The sequence below is a fragment of the Equus asinus genome, chromosome 28, assembly GCF_041296235.1.
Source record: "Equus asinus isolate D_3611 breed Donkey chromosome 28, EquAss-T2T_v2, whole genome shotgun sequence".
In the NCBI taxonomy this organism is placed as follows: domain Eukaryota; kingdom Metazoa; phylum Chordata; class Mammalia; order Perissodactyla; family Equidae; genus Equus; species Equus asinus.
In genome coordinates, this window is record NC_091817.1 from 25,481,392 (window position 1) to 25,500,169 (window position 18,778).

The 18,778-nt window shown below is 54.2% G+C and overlaps 1 protein-coding gene across 3 annotated transcripts; it reads right to left on the bottom strand.

Moving 5' to 3' along the window:
* Window positions 1-2,896: 2,896 nt before the first annotated feature.
* SLC38A7 (solute carrier family 38 member 7) lies at window positions 2,897-17,082 on the bottom strand. Of its 3 annotated transcripts, none has more exons than XM_070500560.1 (12): window positions 17,031-17,082; window positions 16,297-16,433; window positions 13,458-13,879; window positions 12,109-12,307; window positions 11,727-11,871; window positions 10,729-10,827; window positions 10,029-10,086; window positions 9,741-9,855; window positions 8,272-8,419; window positions 7,520-7,719; window positions 6,639-6,693; window positions 2,897-4,899 (listed from the first exon to the last, which is right to left on the bottom strand). In XM_070500560.1, the coding sequence occupies exons 3-12, from the start codon at window positions 13,725-13,727 to the stop codon at window positions 4,797-4,799; spliced, it is 1,392 nt and encodes a 463-aa protein (XP_070356661.1). In that variant the 5' UTR covers window positions 13,728-13,879; window positions 16,297-16,433; window positions 17,031-17,082; the 3' UTR covers window positions 2,897-4,796. The 3 variants fall into 3 exon arrangements, with proteins under 3 accessions (XP_070356661.1, XP_070356660.1, XP_070356662.1); XM_070500559.1 differs by having other exon boundaries at window positions 16,297-16,516; window positions 17,031-17,080; XM_070500561.1 differs by having other exon boundaries at window positions 13,458-14,086; window positions 16,297-16,516; window positions 17,031-17,080.
* Window positions 17,083-18,778: the final 1,696 nt, after the last annotated feature.

Consider the following 18,778-nt stretch of genomic DNA (forward strand, 5'->3'; position numbering starts at 1 on the left):
GAGGTGGCTTTGCCCCAGGATGGGAGCATCATTCAGAAGAACGAGGCAGCCACCGAATCACCAGGAGCCCCAGTGACTCAGGGGCCTGGAGTCTCCTCTGAGGCTGCAGGCTCCTCACCTTCACAGACAGAAATTAAGCAAAGGGGACCTCTGTTGACCCAAGGAGGAAACTGCAGTTGCACATTTCCCCTGCATCCTTCCAGTACCGGGGAAAGGACCAACATAGCCCCTGCTCCTGCCAGGTACTTCGCTTATATTATTATGCCATTTGTGCTTGGATTTATAATATCTACAGCTCCAAGGCGGGCACCATTGCTCCCACTATATAGTTGACGAAAGTGGTGCTCAGAGAAGCGAGCCGACTCCCTGAGTTCCCAGTGTAAGCATTGCTGAGATCCACCAGTCCCCTGCTACTCAAAGTGACGTCCGAGGACCGGAGCACGGGCGATACCAGGAGTGTTAGCAATGCAGCCCTCAGGCCCCAAGCCAGACCTACTGAACCAGAATTTGTATCCTAAGGAGACAAACATTTTGTGTGCACATTGAAGTTGGAGAAGCACTGTGACCTCAGGAAGAGGTAGGGGAACCCAGCCTGTGTCCTCCTGAGGGGAAACTGAGTTTTTACATTTCTTCTGTAAAAATGTGGATTTCTAGGTTTGAAGCACTTCTGTCATTTTTCATGTCCTTTCTTTACATTGGTTCCTCCTTACCCTGGGACGTAAATAAGATCAGTAATTATCATTCCTATGTTATTTGTTTATTTTTGCTGAGGAAGATTCACCCTGAACTAACATCTGCTGCCAATCTTACCCTCTTTTTACATGCGAGCCGCCACCACAGCATGGCCACTGACAAACAAGTGGTGTAGGTCCACACCTGGGATTCAAACCTGGGCTGCTGAAGCAGAGTGCACTGAACTTAACCACTAGGCAACCAGGGCTGGCCCTCATTCCTATTTTAGAGATCTGGAAATAGAAGCCCAGAGAGGTGAAGCAACTTGCCCAGAGCTACCAGCCAGCAGGCATCCCACCATTTCATGTGGATTGGCTGGGAGAATGATCCAAGGGTTCTAAGATTTGGTGTTGGTGCCAGTTTTGGGGTCTTTGGGGTCATAGGTTCCTGAGCTTGCCTTCTGGCCTCAGAAATTGCCAGGCTGGCTCTGGGAGAGCCCTCTGCTCACTTGTTTATTTATACATGGTAAGAGGGCTGTCGGGCTCCAATTTTACCACCTGTGTGTCCCTGGGCCAAGTATTTAACCTCTCTTAGCTTTTGCCTCCTCATAGAGTTGTGAAGACCATACGAGAATGACCCAAGTACAGCACTGGCACAAGGTAAGGACGCAACAAATGTTAGTTGAATTCATTCATTCATTCAACAACTATTGAACACTCGCTGATCGTCAGCGCCAGGCTAAGACACTTGAGGGAGACATGCCCCGCTCCCAAGGAGTCTAAAGCGGGAGAGAGCCATTGACAAAATGCTTACAACTGTGCTGAGCAAAAGGCAGGCCGTCTGGAGGAAAACAGATGAACGTGGCTGTGCATTTGCCTTTGGCATCGATGTAACCCTTGCTTCCCTCTGTTCACTCAGAGGAAGTGAAACCGAACCTCTAGCTCTTGGCCCCCTAGTCAGGTGTGATCCATGACACAAAGCTGTCCCACTCCTCTAGCCTTTCCAGGTGTTTCCTCCTTGGAGTCCTCGCCCCCACCAGGAGGGAGGGATCTTTGCCTATGACCAGAGCAGGGAGGGGGAGTGTGGTGGAAAATGAGCTGGTCAGACTTTACCCTAAGGAAAAAGGGGAGCCACTGAAGACTATCCCAGGATGTCCTAGTCTCACCTCTGCTGCTCTCCACATCCAGGCAATGCTGCACCTACAATAACCACTTTTCAGTTCCTCAAACCACCATGTTCCTCTCACCATGGGGCCTCTGCACATGCAGTATCCATGGCCTGGAAAGGTCTCCCCACCTCTCTTCACTTAGTTCATTCCTACTCATCACTCAGGGGCCAGCTCAAATATCACTTCCTCCAGGAAGCCTTCCTTGACTCCCCAGCTCAGTTCAGATGAGCTCAGGCCCCTAAATATAACGTTCTATGTTTTCCTTTCTTGGGACTGATAATTTGTGAGTATATATTTGTGACCACTTGCTTAGCATTGGTCTTCCTCAGTAGACTGAGAGCAGAGCTTGTGTCTGTTTTGCTGACTGTCTTCTCCCCAGCACTGAGCATGGCGACTCTCCACAACCAGAACACTGAGGGCGTGCTCAACACGTGCCTCGGAAAAGACAACAGGTAGGGGCTCAGGAGTCTGAAGCTCACTCTAGAATTTGAGGTCAGGGAGGGCCATGCAGCACAGAGGCCAGTCTGAGGCCACAGTGGTGCAGGAAGACACAGTGAGGGCTTGAGCCAAGGCAGAGGCAGCAGGACGAGAGACTGGGGCAAACTCCCAAGTCAGCGGGCAAGGGCTGATGGGATGTGGAAGAAAAGGGAGGTGTCAAGAACCGCTTGCCGTCTTGGTAGAGGGAGCATGGTGGGGCCCATTCCCACATCAGGGGCACAGATGATGAAGCTAAAAGGCCTGAGCCAGCCCTGAGGGCCTATGGTTAAAGTTCAGTGCACTCCACTTTGGCAGCCTGGGTTCGGTTCCCAGGCGTGGAACCACAATACTCATCTGTCAGTAGCCGTGCTGTGGCAGCGGCTCACATAGAAGAACCAGAAGGACTTACAACTAGAAGATACAGCTACGTACTGGGGCTTTGGGGAGCAAAACAAAAAACAAAACCCAAAAAAACAAAAGGCCTTGGCCCCCGCTTCCCCCCAATTTCTGCCCCAGACCATCTTCTTCCTGTCAGTGGCCTGGACCCTGTCCCCAGAACCAGACACAGGCCACACAGATCAGCAGCACAAGTCCCTTTTTTTATTAACCATCCTCCCCAGTCTGAATGTGCACAAATAGAAAAGAAACAGTAAAATGCCCTGGCAGGGAGGGGGCTCCTGAGGTTAGGCCAAGAGGCCGGATTCCAGCTTTTTCCCGACTGGTCTAGTTCTGTGCAGTGACTCTCCCTATATCCCCCCACCCCGGAAACCCAGCATCAGGAGGCTGTGCAGCCCTGCTGACCGCCGTTCTCCGACCCTCGGCAGGCGTGGGCGCTGGCAGGGTCTGGTGCTGTGCAGCAGCCTGAGAGAAAACAGCAGAGTGGGTCTGGCCCTGGGGGCCGAGACGGGACGTGAGGAAAGGCAGGTTGCCCATTCTGGGGACTGAGCAGAGGCCTCTCCAGCCTCCAGCCAGCCTCTGCTTCTTACATCCGACTGCCCTGAGTTGGGGTCTGCTGGGCTGGGGTCCCTTGCATCCCTGGTACAGAGGTTTGGGCAGGAGGGGCCAGGGAAATACTGGTGCTCCAGGCGGACGAAGCCTGATTTGGTACCTGGGGTTGACCGAAGTGAGCGGCCAAGGTATTGAAAATGGGAACAAGAACGGGGAGAACAGTGTCCCTCCTCATCCTGCTTGGGGCACAATCTGGGTGTGACCTCAGTGTGACCGACAGGCCACTGAAGGAAGGCCTGGTGGATGTGTGGAGCTGAGGAAGCTGACACGATGGGGTTTGGCAATCCCCCACCTGCATACTTATGTGCACAGGAGAGATTGAGCAACATAGAGAAATGGGGGAGGGGGTGAAGAAGTGATGGAGTCGGGAAGGAGCAGACAAGATCCACAGTGGAAGGGAAACTTCCAGGCTGGCGTGGCTACACTCAGACGTCACCCAGTTAATGACAACTCGGCTGCCTTTTTTCTCTCTGGGCTACCATGCTGCTAGGGCTGGCAGGGCAGGAGAAGAGAAGCAGTGGGTGAAAGCGCAGATGTCAGACAGGTTCACCTTGATCCTGACCAGCCCAGCCTGCACGGGTCTGAAAGGTTCCCAGCCTTTTCCATTACCCACCCTCATGCCTCGGAAGAGAGGGGCACGTCTGGAATCTGAAGAGAAAAGCAGACTCCCCGCATGGGGAAAGCTCACGGAGGTGTGCTCACAGCACCGTGGTGGCACAGGACGGCCCCTGGGCCCTGGCTCAAGGCTGGGCCGGCACCGTTTGTAAACATTAGACTTGGTGATGTTGGGACGGAGGAGGGGGACGCCTGGACCCTCAGGTCAGGGGAACGAGACAGCGTGAGGCCCCAAAGCCTTGGAAATGCCCCTTAGCCATGGGAGAGAGGGCTGTCAGGCTCACTGGGTGCCAGGAGGGAGTGGACAAGGCATGGATCTCTTTGCCTCTGCGCATTTGTACGACTTCAGTGCTCCCTTTGGAACTTGCCAGATCCCAGAGGAAGCCACCGCTGGCTGGGCTGCCAACAGACTGGAGCAGGCAGTGTGTCCGGGGGTAACGAGCACAGCCCTACTCAGGACAGGCTGCTCTCGGGGGGACGACCCTTTGCCCACCCTTTCTCCAGAGGGAGGTCGGGCTGGGTTCTTTCTGCTGAGACCTCCTGGCCCTCTTCACCCACGGGTTCCAGGCATGGAGAAGTCGAGAGTTGGAGGAAGGGGGAAGGTTCCTCTGTGACATGAGACCTCCTCCCACCACCTATGGCACTGCCAGGATGGGGGAGACAGGAAGGGAGCTGGGTTTGAGTTGTCCACAGGTTGGGGCCTGATTTAACCCCAGAACTGTCCCTGGAAAAGGATGTCCAGATGTCACTCCACCAGTAGGGAGGAAGGATGCCGGACTCAGGGTGGCCCCGCAGCTCTAAGAGATGGGATGCTGGGTCCAACAGCAAAGGCCACGTGTTCCTTGGGAGGCAGTGGTTATGCCAAGAGATCCACAAAGATGGCATTGGCTGTGGTCTGGCCGAAGATGAAGGCTCCCAGGGTGACCAAGAGGACTCCGTAACTGACCAGCGCCCACCAGCTATAGGGCAGAAGGTGAGAGAGGCCTGGTCAGTCAACCCCTCCATGACTCTGCAGACGTCAATACTTGTATCAATTAATCACCGTAAATTACTTACACCACTTCTGTGGGTGGAGCATTTCCTATTTCTAAAGGACTTTTCAGATAAAGGTATTTGGGGCCAGGTGTCTGATCTCTAGTCCACAGGTAAGGAGACCAAGACCCAATGGAATTAACTGTCTGGTCACAACACACCAAGGGCAACACCAGGATTAGAACGCATGTCTCCTGATGGAAAGATGTTCAGGAAAAAGCAGGTCACATGCAGTGTGATTCATTTCATTTAAAAAAAGCAGACATCTGCATATATACGTATCAAAAATAGCAAGAGCGTTATAACTGGGTATTGAGATTGAGTGATTTTTATTTTCTTCCTTAGGCTTGTTGTATTTTTTAAGTTTTCCATAATGAATGAGTATTATTTGCACGATAATTTTTTTGAAAAGCATGCAACCTGTTCTCAACCTCTTTACTCTTCAAGGACATGTACATATTAGAACAATGTAGTGGGGGCCAGCCCCGTGGCTGAGTGGTTAAGTTCATGCACTCTGCTTCAGTGGCCCAGGGTTTTGCTGGTTCGGATCCTGGGCATGGACATGGCACTGCTCGTCAGGCCATGCTGGGGCAGCATCCTAAGTGCCACAACTAGAAGGACCCACAACTAAAATATACAACTCTGTATTGGGGGGATTTGGGGAGAAAAAGCAGAAAAAAAAAAAAAGACTGGGAACAGTGGTTAGCTCAGGTGCCAATCTTTAAAAGACAGAAAAACCCAATGTAGTGTTTTGCATGCATCAGACTAACAAAATTTTAAAAGGCTGTTACAGACAGTGCTGGCAGGGGTATGAGGAACAGGGCACGCTCACTCACTGCTGCTAGGACTCTGGTACTTTTCGGAGGGTAATTTGAACCCCCGTGCCAAAGTAAAAATGGGCATGCCCTTGGACCTAGCAATTTGCCTCTAAGAATCTCCTATCAAGATCCTCGAACAGGTGTGCCACGCTGTGTATGTATAAGAGTGTTCACATTCAGCACACATTCATACAACAGAAAATTCTGCGGCCATTCAAAAAGGAAGAAGTGGCCTTCTTATGCTGACATAGAGTGATCCCCAGTGGAAAAAAGCAAGGGAAAAAAAGGAAGTGAAAAAAAGCAAGTGGCAGAAAAGTGTGTCTGGCATAGAACCATTTTTGATAAAACCAAACTGGGCACAAGACCCCGTGTGTTTGTGCGTACACATGCATAGCGATGTGTACACAGACGTGTGCACGCACAGAAACAGTCTAGAAGGGCACGGACAGCGCTGAGGACCTGGAGCTCTCTCAGGAGAAGGGATGTGGTGGGGGCGGGCTGTGGCGGAAGAGGGTCTCCCACTCTTTAAAGTCCTTCCGTAGTATATAAACTGTTACAACTAGCGCGTGTTACCCATTTGAAAAAAGAATTTTGAAACGCATGTTTTTCAAAGTACACAGTCTCCTGGAAGCTGTGTAATCTAGCAACACTCAAGCCGAGAGGCAGGCAGAGCTGGTCACTCCCGGAGCAAGGCCAGTACTGGGCGTGGGGCCTCCCTTGCTGCGCCCAGAGGGTGATTAATTAACCCATAGCCTCACCTGCGGCTGAGGGTAGCTCCCGGCCCCTGTGCATTTTAATCTTCCTGCCCCCAGCATCTCCCCAAGACCAGGGACTGAGCCCTGCTTTACCTGGCTGGCTTGACTTCCTCCATCTCAGAGAGTTTGGCTTGAATGAGGCACAGCCCTGGAAGAGAAGGGGTGGCCCTGAGACCTCGGGTGGGCTCCCTCCCTCAGCCCAGCCTCCCCTCTCACCAAGAGGCAGTGGTGGGAGATGGAAAAAGGCCTTTGTTTACTCTTCAGATATTCCATCTCTGACCCCCCTTCCCCCCCAGCTGGAGGCCTGGCCTCTGCTCTCCCAGGAGAGGCCAGCATCTGACAGGCACCCCGGGGCTGCATGCAAGACTCAGAGCTAAAGGGGCAGCACTGGCAGCAAGACCCTGCCCAGGCCCTTCTGAGTAGATGTGGCCCCCTTGCTCCAGTGGCCAGGGCTTGCAAGGTTGTCTCCTGGATAGAAATGAGCTGGGGGTAGGCGGAACTCATGGCTGGCAGACGGGATGATTTCCCAGGCACCTGGTGGCAAACCGTGTCTGAAACTAAGGTCTCCCGGTTTTTGCATCAGGGTGCTGCCACCAGGCCCCACTGCCCTCTGGGGACTGAACCAGCTGGATTCCTGATAGTCAGGGAGCAACAGACACTTGAGTGAAGGGTTAAGAGAACAGGCTGCGGACCTGGACTGACTCGGGTTTGAAAAGGTTCTGTTACTCATGAGCTGAGTTTGTTCACCTCCAGGAAAGTCTGTTACCCTCTCTGAACCCCACATCTTCTCCTCCGTAAAACGAAGATCATAGCTACACCTTTTCAGGAGGTGATGCATGCACAGGGGTTGGCACAGAACCTGAGGTGGGTGAACACCAAATCTGGGTGGTTACACTCCCTGGCAGGTGAGCAAGTGAGGAGCTCAGGCTGGGACGCCCTGGGAGTCAGGGCTGCAGGGCACCAGGGGGCCGCACCTGGGAAGACGAAGATGAAGCAGGCGGCCAGGCCTCCGATGACTGAGATGACCTTGCCGATGTCAGGGATGAAGAGTGCCAGCAGCAGCGTGAGCAGGAACCAGACCAGCGTCTGCAGCACCCGCCGCCGCCGCTCACGCCCCACGTCCTCTTCCACCGGCATCCCCTGGTAGCGCAGCCACAGGCCTTCGACCACCGCCCTGCCCATGGGGAGAGGTGTCAGAGGCACCCCTGCTCACGGCCCCCACCTCCAGCTTGCGGAGCCAGGCCCCCGACCAGGTAGATTGTGGGTAAGGCCCTGGTCCCTGAGCCTGTTTCCTTTTCTACAAAATGGGCCTAGCCACACTCTTCCAGGGTCCCCATGGGGACTGCAGGACACGGTGAATGTGAAGGGTTTAGCTCCTTGCCTGGCCCGGGAGGGCTCACCCAGGGCAACTGGTACTATCATTCTCCTGAAAAGGAAGGGCCTGGGGTACCCAGAAGGCTGGGTGTTCAGGAAAGGATCTGGGCTAGAGGTTCTTAGAGGACTCACAGAATGTTCTGGGGACCCTGGGACAAGGGGGGCCCCTAAGACCCAGCTGGGGGTACTTGCAGAGCCATTCTAGGCACTGACTCTTTCCTACGGGCTTCAGTCTTCCCTTCTACAAAATGAGTTCCACACAAGGCCAAAGGACCATGTTCAAAGGGCTTTTAGGGGCTCTGAGGGGCCCTGGGGAGAGGGAGCACCCCAGCCAGGTGGGGCGGGCTCTCACCGCCCACAGAAGTGCAGGATGGGGTAGGAGGTGAGCACGCTCAGGATGATGAAGGCGCGGGCAACGGCCACAGCCATGTCCTCCGAGGGGTAGGAGAGGAGCACGTCGGGGTCCACAGCAGCTCCAAAGGTCAGGAAGCCACAGATGCCTGAGGGCATGGACAGGAGGGCTGGGTCAGGGCAAGCCTGGGAGGGTAAGGGGATGGACCGTCCACTCCTAGGTGCAGCATCAGAGGGGCAGGGCGCTGGAGGCTCATACTGAGGCTTAGAGTGTCGGGGGGCTGGGATCAGAAGCCTCCATCCCTGAGTCCTCACATGCCCCGCCCCAACACCGCCACCCTTTCTGATCTTGAACTCGCGCCGCACATTCCTGTCTCACAGCTTCTGCATGAACATTCTGTCCACCCAGCTCTTCACACCGCCATCTTCTCATCATCCAGGTCTCAGCCCAGATGTCCTCTCCTCAGAGAACCCCTCCCCGCCCAGCCCCCCACAACAACCCCACCCCAGGCACTCTCTCACATCGCTTTGTCGGTTCCTTCACAGCGCTCCTCTCTCTCTGATTTTTTTTTAAATTTGTTTATTATCTGTCTCCCTAACCAGAACACAAACCCCAGGGGAAGAGGGATTCTGCCTATTTGCCTCTCCTGTTCCTGGCTGTGTCTTCAGAGGTGGAACAGTGTGGGCCCCGAGAACCATCTGTGGAAGGAGTCACAGGGCCATTCTTCCTGGTCTCCCAGGCCGGCTCCCTCACCCAAACCGTCCTCCACCCAGCACCCACAGCCACCTTCCGCTGAGCCTGCCCCTGCGTGAAACGCTGCCTCTGGCTCCCAGCAGTCCTCAAGGCCAACAGGATCTGGCCCTGTTCCCTGTAGGGCCTCACTGCTGTCATCTGCCCTGACTCACTCCACTCCAGCTACACAGATCATTCTGTCCCTGTCTGGCATTTTCTGCTTCCTCCGTCTGGAACGCTGTTGCCCCAGTGATTGAGATTCTAGCTCCTTCCCAAATGCCAACTCCTCAGAGGGGAGCCTTCTGTGAACCACTTCCCAAAGCCACGTCCTCCCATATCCCCTCACAGCTCCTCTGTTTCACTGTCACCATGGCACTCACCAGTGTGTCGGAATCCCTTACGGACCCCTGGTTTACTCTTGTAGGACTGTCTCTCTAGACCGTCGATTCTGTGAGGGCGGGACCAGGTCCGTCCATCTCCACGGCACCCCCCATGCTGAGAACAGTTCCTGGCACTCTCTAGGCACCAGTTGAGAGCAGCTGAATGAATGGATGGACACAGCTCTCTCGTTTGGGCAGGAGGAGGCGCACGGCAGCCCAAAGTGAAGCCAATGCCCACAGAATGTTTGAGGTGCTGGGAGTGCAGCGCTGTCCCCAGGAAAGCTGGGCCAGAGGACTTGGGGACGATGAGGAAAAGTGGGAGCACTCCAACCCCAGCCCTTGGGGGGGAGCACCCACCTGTGCCCATGTAGACAGCGAGGGCGATGACCATGGCAGCCGTCACCACACCGCCCCAGGTCTTCACCTCAGGCTGCCGCATGCTGTTGAAGACGGGCACACTGCTCACGTGGCACTGTCAGGGTGGAGGGTAGGGTCATGGCGGGGAGGTGACCTCACCCCAGTTTCCAGGAATAAGGAGCAAGTCCCGGGGCCCCCACTCCACCCTTCCTTCCAGGATCCCCCCCATCCTGCCTGTAACGTGGGTTCCCAGGGAGGGGAGGGAGCTAAGGGGACCGCAACTGGCACCTGAAATCCGAAGCAGATGGTGGGCATGGCGTTGAACACAGCTATCCAGGAAGCTGGCCTGTGGACAGACACATAGGAATCTGTCGCCTGTGAGCCCCCCAGAGCCACCCACCACCCCCGTGCCCCTCCTATTCACTCAGCCCACCACGGCCTCCACCAACCAGCATTCTACACTCAACCCACACAAGTCTGGGAACCGGGCGAGGACCTATCTCCATTTCACAGGTCAGTAAACGGAGGCTCTGGAAGGCCCTCCTGGGACCGAAAATCCAGAATTTCTGGCTCCTGCACTGGGGCTTTTGCTTTTCTGGTTTCTTCCTTTCAAAAAAAGGAAACTTTAAAAAAAAAATAAAAAAACCAATTCATCCTCATGCAGAAGATACAGAAATTACAGGTAAGTACAAGTTGGAGAAATGTGCAATTCCACCCGGCAGTCTCCACGACCTGAAGCCTGGTCCCACGTTAGCCCATCTGCTGGAGTTAGTGGTAAAGTCTCGGCATCTCTGCCTCTCACTCTTCCCTCCAGTAAGAAGAGATGAGGATCTCTCACCTCCTTCCTACAGTGACCAATGACTCAAGCGCTGATGAGCTAATGAGGCTTGCCAAGAGCACCGGTGTGGCCTTTTGATGCCCGACCCAGCACCTCCTGGGCCCAGGTGGCGGCTTCTATCCCTTGTGTCTCCTGGGGGCCCTCACCCACCTGGTCAGGATGTCCCCCGGGGTCATCTCTTTATCTGGCCAGATGTATTTGATGATAATGATGGCAGTGACGTACCAGGTGCCCACGACACTCAGGAAGCTGTGGGGAGAGAGGGACGGACTTCCTTTTCCCCAGCCCCAGCTGCCTTTTCTCTGACTCCATCCCCAGGGGCATCCATCCTCAGCTCCAGGGACACCACAAGTGTCTACTGAACGAATTGGGAGACTATTCTAGACAAACACTCAAGAAAAGCATGAGAAATAAATTTTGGAGAAACCAGCCACAGCTAGGAGGGAGCTGGACGCCAACAGGGAACGACAGTGACATTCGTGGCCATCAGGAAATGCGCTGGTTCAGCTCCATGGCTCAGAGGCCACGGTGGGGGGCTGGGCTTCAAAGCACATGTGTTACTTCAATCAGAGCAGCCCAGACTGGGCGAGGGCTGCAGACAGAGCCTTTGAGAACTAGGAGATGCTGGAGGTAAGAGGGTACAAATACTGGAATGTCAACATCAAAGGGAACCGTGGAGAAAGCTGAGCAGGACCCTTCAATTACAGATCACAGGAAACAGCCTAGAATCCCACAGCTGTTCCGACCCTGAGCCGAGAAGCCAGTCCTTTCCCTTCATCCCAAGCTGCATGGAAGATGCTGCCTGGCTAACAATCCCAAATGATCAAAACTCCCATTCTCCCAGGGAAAGCCAAAGCCCAGGCCAGGTGGCTGCCTCCACACTGATTGTCGCCCATCCCATCTTTGACAAGGGCATTTAGAACTGAATCTCTCACTGATGCAAAGGGCCGCTGACCCCCTTGTTGCTCACACCAAAGGAAGTCTTATGCCAGAAACCCTGCAAGCCATGGTCCGCCCTGCCTTGCCCACTCTTGCCGCCCCAGATTTGGGGTGTCAAGAAGGGGAGGGGTTCCCCAGCAGCCCTCGGGTCTCTCGCTGCCTGTGACTAGAGCTTCTGTCCGGTTCAGGCTGGGGTGGGGCCTCCGAACCTGGCATACTTCTGGAAGCCGATCTCCCTGGGGATGGAAAGGGGCAGGATGAAGAGGAAGGCAGTGAGGCTGATGGTGAACTTGCGGTCTGCGTACCAGGGGCTGCCGTGGGCCCCCTCAGGCTCCTTTGCCATCACAGCTATAACTGCACAGGGAGGAAGGAGGGAATGTCATGCCAGGCTCCTGCAGGGTGTGGCCGTCCTATTTTTTGGGTCTCAGGACCTCCATCTGTCTAATGGGCCCAGCGGCCTGGAGGGAGGATTCCCAGGTGGATGCCGGGCCCAAGCCAGGCCGTGGGCAGGTGTTCCATGCCCCTTCCCTCCCCCCAGGACCCCCAGGGCTGCAGGGGAGGGACGAGGCAGGTGCTGAGGGGGAACCTCACTCTTGTCCTGTTGGTCCCCGATGATGATGAGGAAGGCGATGCAGGTGCCAAAGGTGTAGGTGGCAATGGCCCCCTCGCACAGCACGCCCGTCAGCTTGCCACACACAGCCCACACCACCTCCTGGTAGGTCCTCTCGTTGCTCGCCTGGGAGCAGTAGGCCAGGATGACGAGGCCGCTGATGATGAAAACCAGCATGCCCTGCAGGCAGGGGCAGAGCAAGAGTGTGGGAAAGGCTTGGCAGCGAATCGCAGCCTGGCTCGCTCCGCGCTTCCTGGGCCAGTGCCCAAAGCCGGCTGGCAAATCAGTCTCATCTTGCAGGGCAATTTTAACAGATTACTGGAGGCTGTGGAGGGGAGACTTTGTTTAAAAACAAAAGAAGTTTTGTGGAAAATTTCAAATTTAGTAGAGAGATGAGGACAAAAGTAGACAGAACAGTGTAACAGAGCCCCAGGTACCGAACACTCAGCTTCAAGAAGGATCAATTCATGGCCAATCTTGTTTCATCTATTCCTTCTCCCACTCTGGATTATTTTAAGAAAATATACGCTATCATATATTCCATCCTTATATATTTTGGCAGGCAGTTCTAAAAGATAAGGGCCCACTTTTTAAAGATTTTTATCTTTTCCTTTTTCTCCCCAAAGCCTCCCAGTACATAGTTGCATATTTTAGTTGTGGGTCCTTCTAGTTGTGGCATATGGGACGCTGCCTCAGTGTGGCCTGATGAGCGGTGCCATGTCCGCGCCCAGGATCCAAACCGGCAAAACCCTGGGCCGCCGAAGCAGAGTGCATGAACTTAAACACTCGGCCACGGGGCTGGCCCCAAGGGTCCACTTTTTTTTTTTTTTTTTTGATTAAGATTAGCCCTGAGCTAACTGCTGCCAATCCTCCTCTTTTTTTTGCTGAGGAAGACTGGCCCTGAGCTCACATCCGTGCCCATCTTCCTCTACTTTATATGTGGGACGCGTGCCACAGCATGGCTTGTCAAGCGGTGCCATGTCCACACCTGGGATCCGAACTGGTGAACCCCAGGCCTCTGAAGCGGAACGTGCGCACTTAACCGCTGGGCCACCCGGCCAGCCCCAGGCCCACTTTTTAAACATAACCACAAGATTATTAAATATCTAGTTGATGTCCAAACTTCCCTGATTGTTGGGAAGGCTTTGGAAGCCTCCTCTGGGCTCAGAGGAAAGAATGCTGGAATAGACTGCTAGTGTCTGCCATGTGTGAGGGAGGGGAGAGTGGTAGCATTCCTATTGACCATCCCTGATCCACAGCCTCCCTTTCAAGGCAAAACCGCAGACCCACCACTTGCACAGCATCCTGCCCTCCCAGCCAGCACACTCACCATCTGTAGCGTGACGCCGGCTGCCACGCCCCCGGCAGTACTGAAGGCGGCTGGGAAGTTCAGCAGCCCTGCACCCAGGCAGGCATTGACGACGATGAAGACGGCCCCAAGCGTGGAAGTGGTGCCTCTGCCCAGATCCCCAGAAGAGGCCTCCCGCTCACTCTTGGGGGCCGTGTCCACACAGGGACTCTGCAGCAGGCGGGCCCGCTCCCCGGCGTCCGTGCTCAAACTCCATTCGCCATGGTCAGCGTTGATGCTGACCTGAGCCATGGCCCTGGGAGCCCTCTTCTGGCAGGGTCTGCGGGTTCTGCCTCACCACCACATCCCTGGGGCGGCTGAGGGGACACCTGCAGCTGGAGGGCAGCACCAGCCTGTTGAAGGCTGTTATCCTGGGAGGCCTGTGTGCTCTGGCTCTTCTCAACCTAGACAGGAAAGGCAGGCACCACTGTGATCCTGAGGTGGGCACAGAAAGGTGGGCACAGAAGGTGAAACAACTTTCCCAAGATCACACGGCTGGGATTCAAACGCAGGTGTGCCTCTGTGCCGACACTGCGTTGGGCGCCATAGTGTGGGGTGGCAGAGACAGACATATTTCAGATGCAAATCCTGTTGGCTTCAGGCTTACAGACCTGTATGGTCAATAAGATATAAACATAAAAGAGAGGGGAACTAACATGTCAGCACTAGAGAGAGGACATGCATCGGGCAGGAATGTCAGGGATGTATCTTATCTCTTTAGTCCTTGTGATAGCTTCATGGTCATAAGGTTCAGAGAGATCAAATCACTACCCGGTGTCACATTATTAGAAAGTGGCAGAGCAGGATTTGGATCCAGATCTGCCTGGCTTCCCAGACCACAGGGTCCCAAGAACAGCCCTCATCCAGAAACTCACTCAGGGTTTCCATGGATTACAGCCCAGCATACTTGCCTCTGGCCAAGAGTCTAAATTCCACATAGCTTTCAAAGCCCTTCGAAATTCTCACTCTTCTCCAGCATGACAACCCCCTCCCCACATGCTTGTCATGCTTGCGTCCTCAGGAGAGCAGCTATCAGTCCTGTTCTTGGAATGCTCCCAGCCCCTCTGCCAGCCTCCCTTTCAGGTCCCACTTCTTCCCCTTTCCTTGGATGCTCACTGAGATCTTCTGGAGCCACCCTGGGGCCCAGCATGGCCAGCACTGGTCTCCTAGGCTAGACTGCAAGGCTCTGAGGCCACACGTGTGGTGTTTATTGTTACCATTAACTGCCATTGCTGCAGCTATGGAATGCTTTATCTAAAATACTCAATGTAGCCCTAAAAGGTGGGCATGATATCACCCCTTTATGAAGGAAGGAAATGAATCCCGGGGGATTAGGCGCTCTACCCCTGGTCGTACAGCGGTCAGCGGTGCAGCTGGGACTCTACTCAGGCCTGTCCGACCCTCCAGCATCCATCTGTTTGTATTTGCCCCACTCCTGGGCCCAAGATGAGACCTTGGGCAGGGCTGAACTCAGATAACAAGCTTGTCACCTGGTCGATTCTCTTCCCTCTCTGGGGAAACACAGGTGAGTTACAGCTTCTTCTTTGGCTCTCTTCTTTGGTCCTCTTCCCAGAACCCTGAGATGCTCTGAGGAGCTCAGCCCCGAAAAATGGCCTTCAGTGTTCTCAGGTTCAGTTCACAGCCTGAGACCCTCAAGAGAAAGGGCAGCCTTCCAGAGTCAAGTTCACCCTCAGATCGGGAGCAGCCCTGAGCAGGGAGTGGCCGTGACCTGGGGCTCTGATTAGACTCTGAAGTCAGAAGGCTGACTCCTCCACTTCCTAGCTATGTGACCTTGGTCAAGTCACTTCACCTCTCTAAGACTTTACATCATAAGTTACTATGAAGAGTGTGTTCATATTAGTAAGGCTTTAGCACTCAATAATGGTCATTGCTACCGTTAATGTTTGCAAACGCCCTTTCCCATGCTGCTATCCACTATGCCTAAGAATCCTCATCCCTAAGCAAGCAGAGAGGAGAATAGTGATCAAAACCAGGGCCTGGTGCGATTGGCCAGGTGCAAAGGCACTGGGGTAGCTAATGGAAGAGCAACATGAAAGCCAGATTGAAAGACCAGGGGCTGAGGGGGCCGTGAGGAGCCAGGCTCTGCCTTCCCCAGAGGCTGCTGATGGCTAGTCACGACCCAAGTGGGTGCAATCTTCCACAGCTTCCTTTCCCAGAGTCTCCTCCTTCCTAAGTCCTGAGCTCAGGGTGTTCATACAAAACTCTGCATTTGACTCTTTACTCATCCCTCCCTGGGTTATTCTCTAGCTCAGGGGAAGCAAAGGGGACTGACCGGATTCAGCCAAAAGCACTGACCTAACCAGAGCCCACCACAGAGGCATCCTCTGGGGGGTGCAGAACGGCTCATGGAGCTTCCTGGGTAGTCAGATGCTTCCCATTGCTCCTCCCGGTGATCGTCGAACCAAGCTGGGAACCGTACACTCGTGTGAGGGAAAAGGGAGAGGCCAGAGGATCTCAAACATCTGTCACCAGGCATGCAACCAGGAGACACAGCTCCAGAAGGAATACCTCTCTGCTGGCTCCAAGTCCAGAAAGATCAGTCACAGCCCTGCTTCTTACGCAACCTGCCACCCAGCTGACAGCTCAGCACAAAACCCAAAGCAGTGGGTGGTGGAGGCCGAGTCTCGGGCTCGCAGGCTTCCAGCGCAGCTCCAGAGAGCCCTGCAAAGTTAGCGCTGCCGGAGCTGTGAGGCCTCCCCCTCCACCCTGCTCACAGCTCGGATGCAGAGAGCTCTGCGCGGTCCGGGATCTCTCAGCCTCCCCTTCGCGCCCCTTCCTCAGCTCCATCGCCCCAGCTTACCTGCTCTTTCCACCTGTCTGTTATGGTGGAGGTGGGGCTGCTCCTCACAGCTCCTTCTCTCCAGAGATCTGAGATCTGATTCTTCCCGCTTTCCTCTCCAGCCCCGATTTCTTCTTTCTCAAGACTTTACCTAAAATCTGCTGTCAGCAGAGAGAAGAGTTTGGGCTGTTTCTGTGCTGGTCAGCAGAGTGAAGGGAACTGAGCAGCTCTGACTCAACTCCTAGAACAGAGCAACAGATCAGATAGGGAACAGGCTGAGGCAGAGAGAGGTTAGACTAATGTCACAGTGGCTAGGGGGCAGAGCCAGAACCAGAAGCCTGACATCCATATGCTCAGGCCAGAGCTGAAGCCATTACGGCAGGCCCCTCAGATGGGAGTGGGTTCCCAGTCCAGCCTGGGGCTGGATCTCAGAAATACGAGGGGTGGGCTGCCTCGGGAGCTGGACCAGGGCACATCCGGGGCGGGGGTGACGATCCCCAGGCCTTCAGCGAGGGAGTGAGCTGCTGTGGGGTGAGCTGGGGAGGGGCTCTGGGATTCGATCCCGGCCTAGGACTAGGCGAAGACAGTCCGGACTAAGGCGCGGCGGAGCCGGCTCAGCAGAGCCGAGCGTGAAGCCGGGGACGCGGGGCTCCGGAGCCCCGTAGGGAGTGGGCAGGCTTCGCCGCGGTGGGGGCTCTGGGGACCCGGGGACCTAACGCTTCCACCCTCCACCGCCTCTAGCTCCTGCCACCCACCTACGGTGCTTCATTCCCGAGCCGGCTGCGGGGACACGTGAACAGCGATCACATGACCGCCAGGACTGGGGCGTGACGCGGCACAAGCTGGGAGTTGTAGTTTTCCGAGGGCGTCAATCTTGGACGACTCTAGCTTCCTAAATCCTCAGCGCGACAGCAATGCCCTGAGCCAGCCTGGCGCCCAGCCCGCCCGTGTTTGGCCTCTCAGCCAAGCCAAACACTCCTCCTTCCTCCTAGGAGGAATATTAGGAGATTTGGCATCTTTGCCAGTCCTGCTGGAAGGGGCCAAAAAAAAAGCTATTGGGCCTCATTATCCTACCCCCTCTCCCTGTTTGCCTTGACGCCCACAGGCCCACTGCCAGTGACACTGGAGTTTCTTTTACTGAGGACCATCAGGGACCCTTCCTACCTCTCTGAGCTGTGGTCTTTCCCACAAGAGAGAAGAATGGTCTTACTGTTCATGGCTATAACCCCAGGGCCTAGACTCTAGAACAGATTCTGGGGCATTGCAGTCACTCATATACATATTTGTTGAAGGAAAGAATGGGTGTCCAGAGCGCTGGCTTCTGTTCCTGGCTGAGTGCCATTTGCAAGTTGTCACAGAATCTTCGCCATTCCAACGTCCTCATCTGTGTTATGAAAATATACCTCTCCACACATCACAGATCCTCACTGATGAAGAAACAAAGGGGATGCCACAGAAACCCATAATTTTTTTTTTAACTGAAATTTTTATTGAGATCTCTGAAGGTTCACATGCAGTTACAAGAAATAACATGAAGAGATCCTGTGTACTATTTACCCTCAATGGAGACATTTTGCAAAACTGTGGTACAAGACACGGCCCGCTGATCTTACTCAATTTCCTCAGTTACACTTGTAGTCATTTTTTGGTGTGTATTTAGTTCTATACGATTTAATCACATGTATAGGGTTTATACATCCACACCATAGACAGATACTGAACATTTCCATCACAAGGATCCGTCCCGATGCCCTGCTACGATCACACTCACCTCCCTCCAGCAAGGCCTCCCTGCTATAACCCCTGGCAACTGCTAATCTGTTCTCCATTTCTAAAAGGTGGTCATTTCAAAACTGTTATATGTTGGGGCCAGCCTGGTGGTGTAGTAGTTAAGATCGCATGCTCTGCTTCAGCGGCCTGGGGTTCGCGGGTTTGGATCCCAGGTTCGGACCTACATGCTGCTCATCAAGCCATGCTATGGCGGCATCCCACATACAAAAACTAGAGGAAGACAGGACAGAGGTCAGGTCAGGGTCAGTCTTCTTCATCAAGAAAGGAAAAAAAAAGGAAAAAGCTATATAACAGAATCATAGTCTCTAACTTTTAGAACCGGTGTTTTTTACTCAACATGATTTGCCAGAGACACATCCAGGTTGTTGTTTCTATCAACATGTATACGTTTTATTACTGAATAGAATTCCATGGCATATATGTACCACAGTTTGTGTAACTAGTCACTCGTTGAAGAACATCTGAACTGTTTGCAGGTTTTTTTTTTTTAAAGATTTTATTTTTTTTTCCTTTTTCTCCCCAAAGCCCCCCGGTACATAGTTGTATATTCTTCGTTGTGGGTCCTTCTAGTTGTGGCATGTGGGACACTGCCTCAACATGGCCTGATGAGTGATGCCATGTCGGCGCCCAGGATCCAAACTGGTGAAACCTTGGGCTGTCAAAGCAGGGTGTGCGAACTTAACCACTCGGCCTCGGGGCGGCCCCCTGCACC

Excerpts from the sequence above, each read along its gene's own strand:
- SLC38A7 (XM_070500560.1), bottom strand. The coding sequence starts at position 13,727 with ATGGCTCAGGTCAGCATCAACGCTGACCATGGCGAATGGAGTTTGAGC. Across the intron at positions 10,828-11,726 it reads GGCTTCCAGAAGTATGCCAG|CTTCCTGAGTGTCGTGGGCA; the intron begins GTTCGGAGGCCC and ends CTCTCCCCACAG. Across the intron at positions 7,720-8,271 it reads ATCCTGCACTTCTGTGGGCG|GGCGGTGGTCGAAGGCCTGT; the intron begins GTGAGAGCCCGC and ends CCCCATGGGCAG.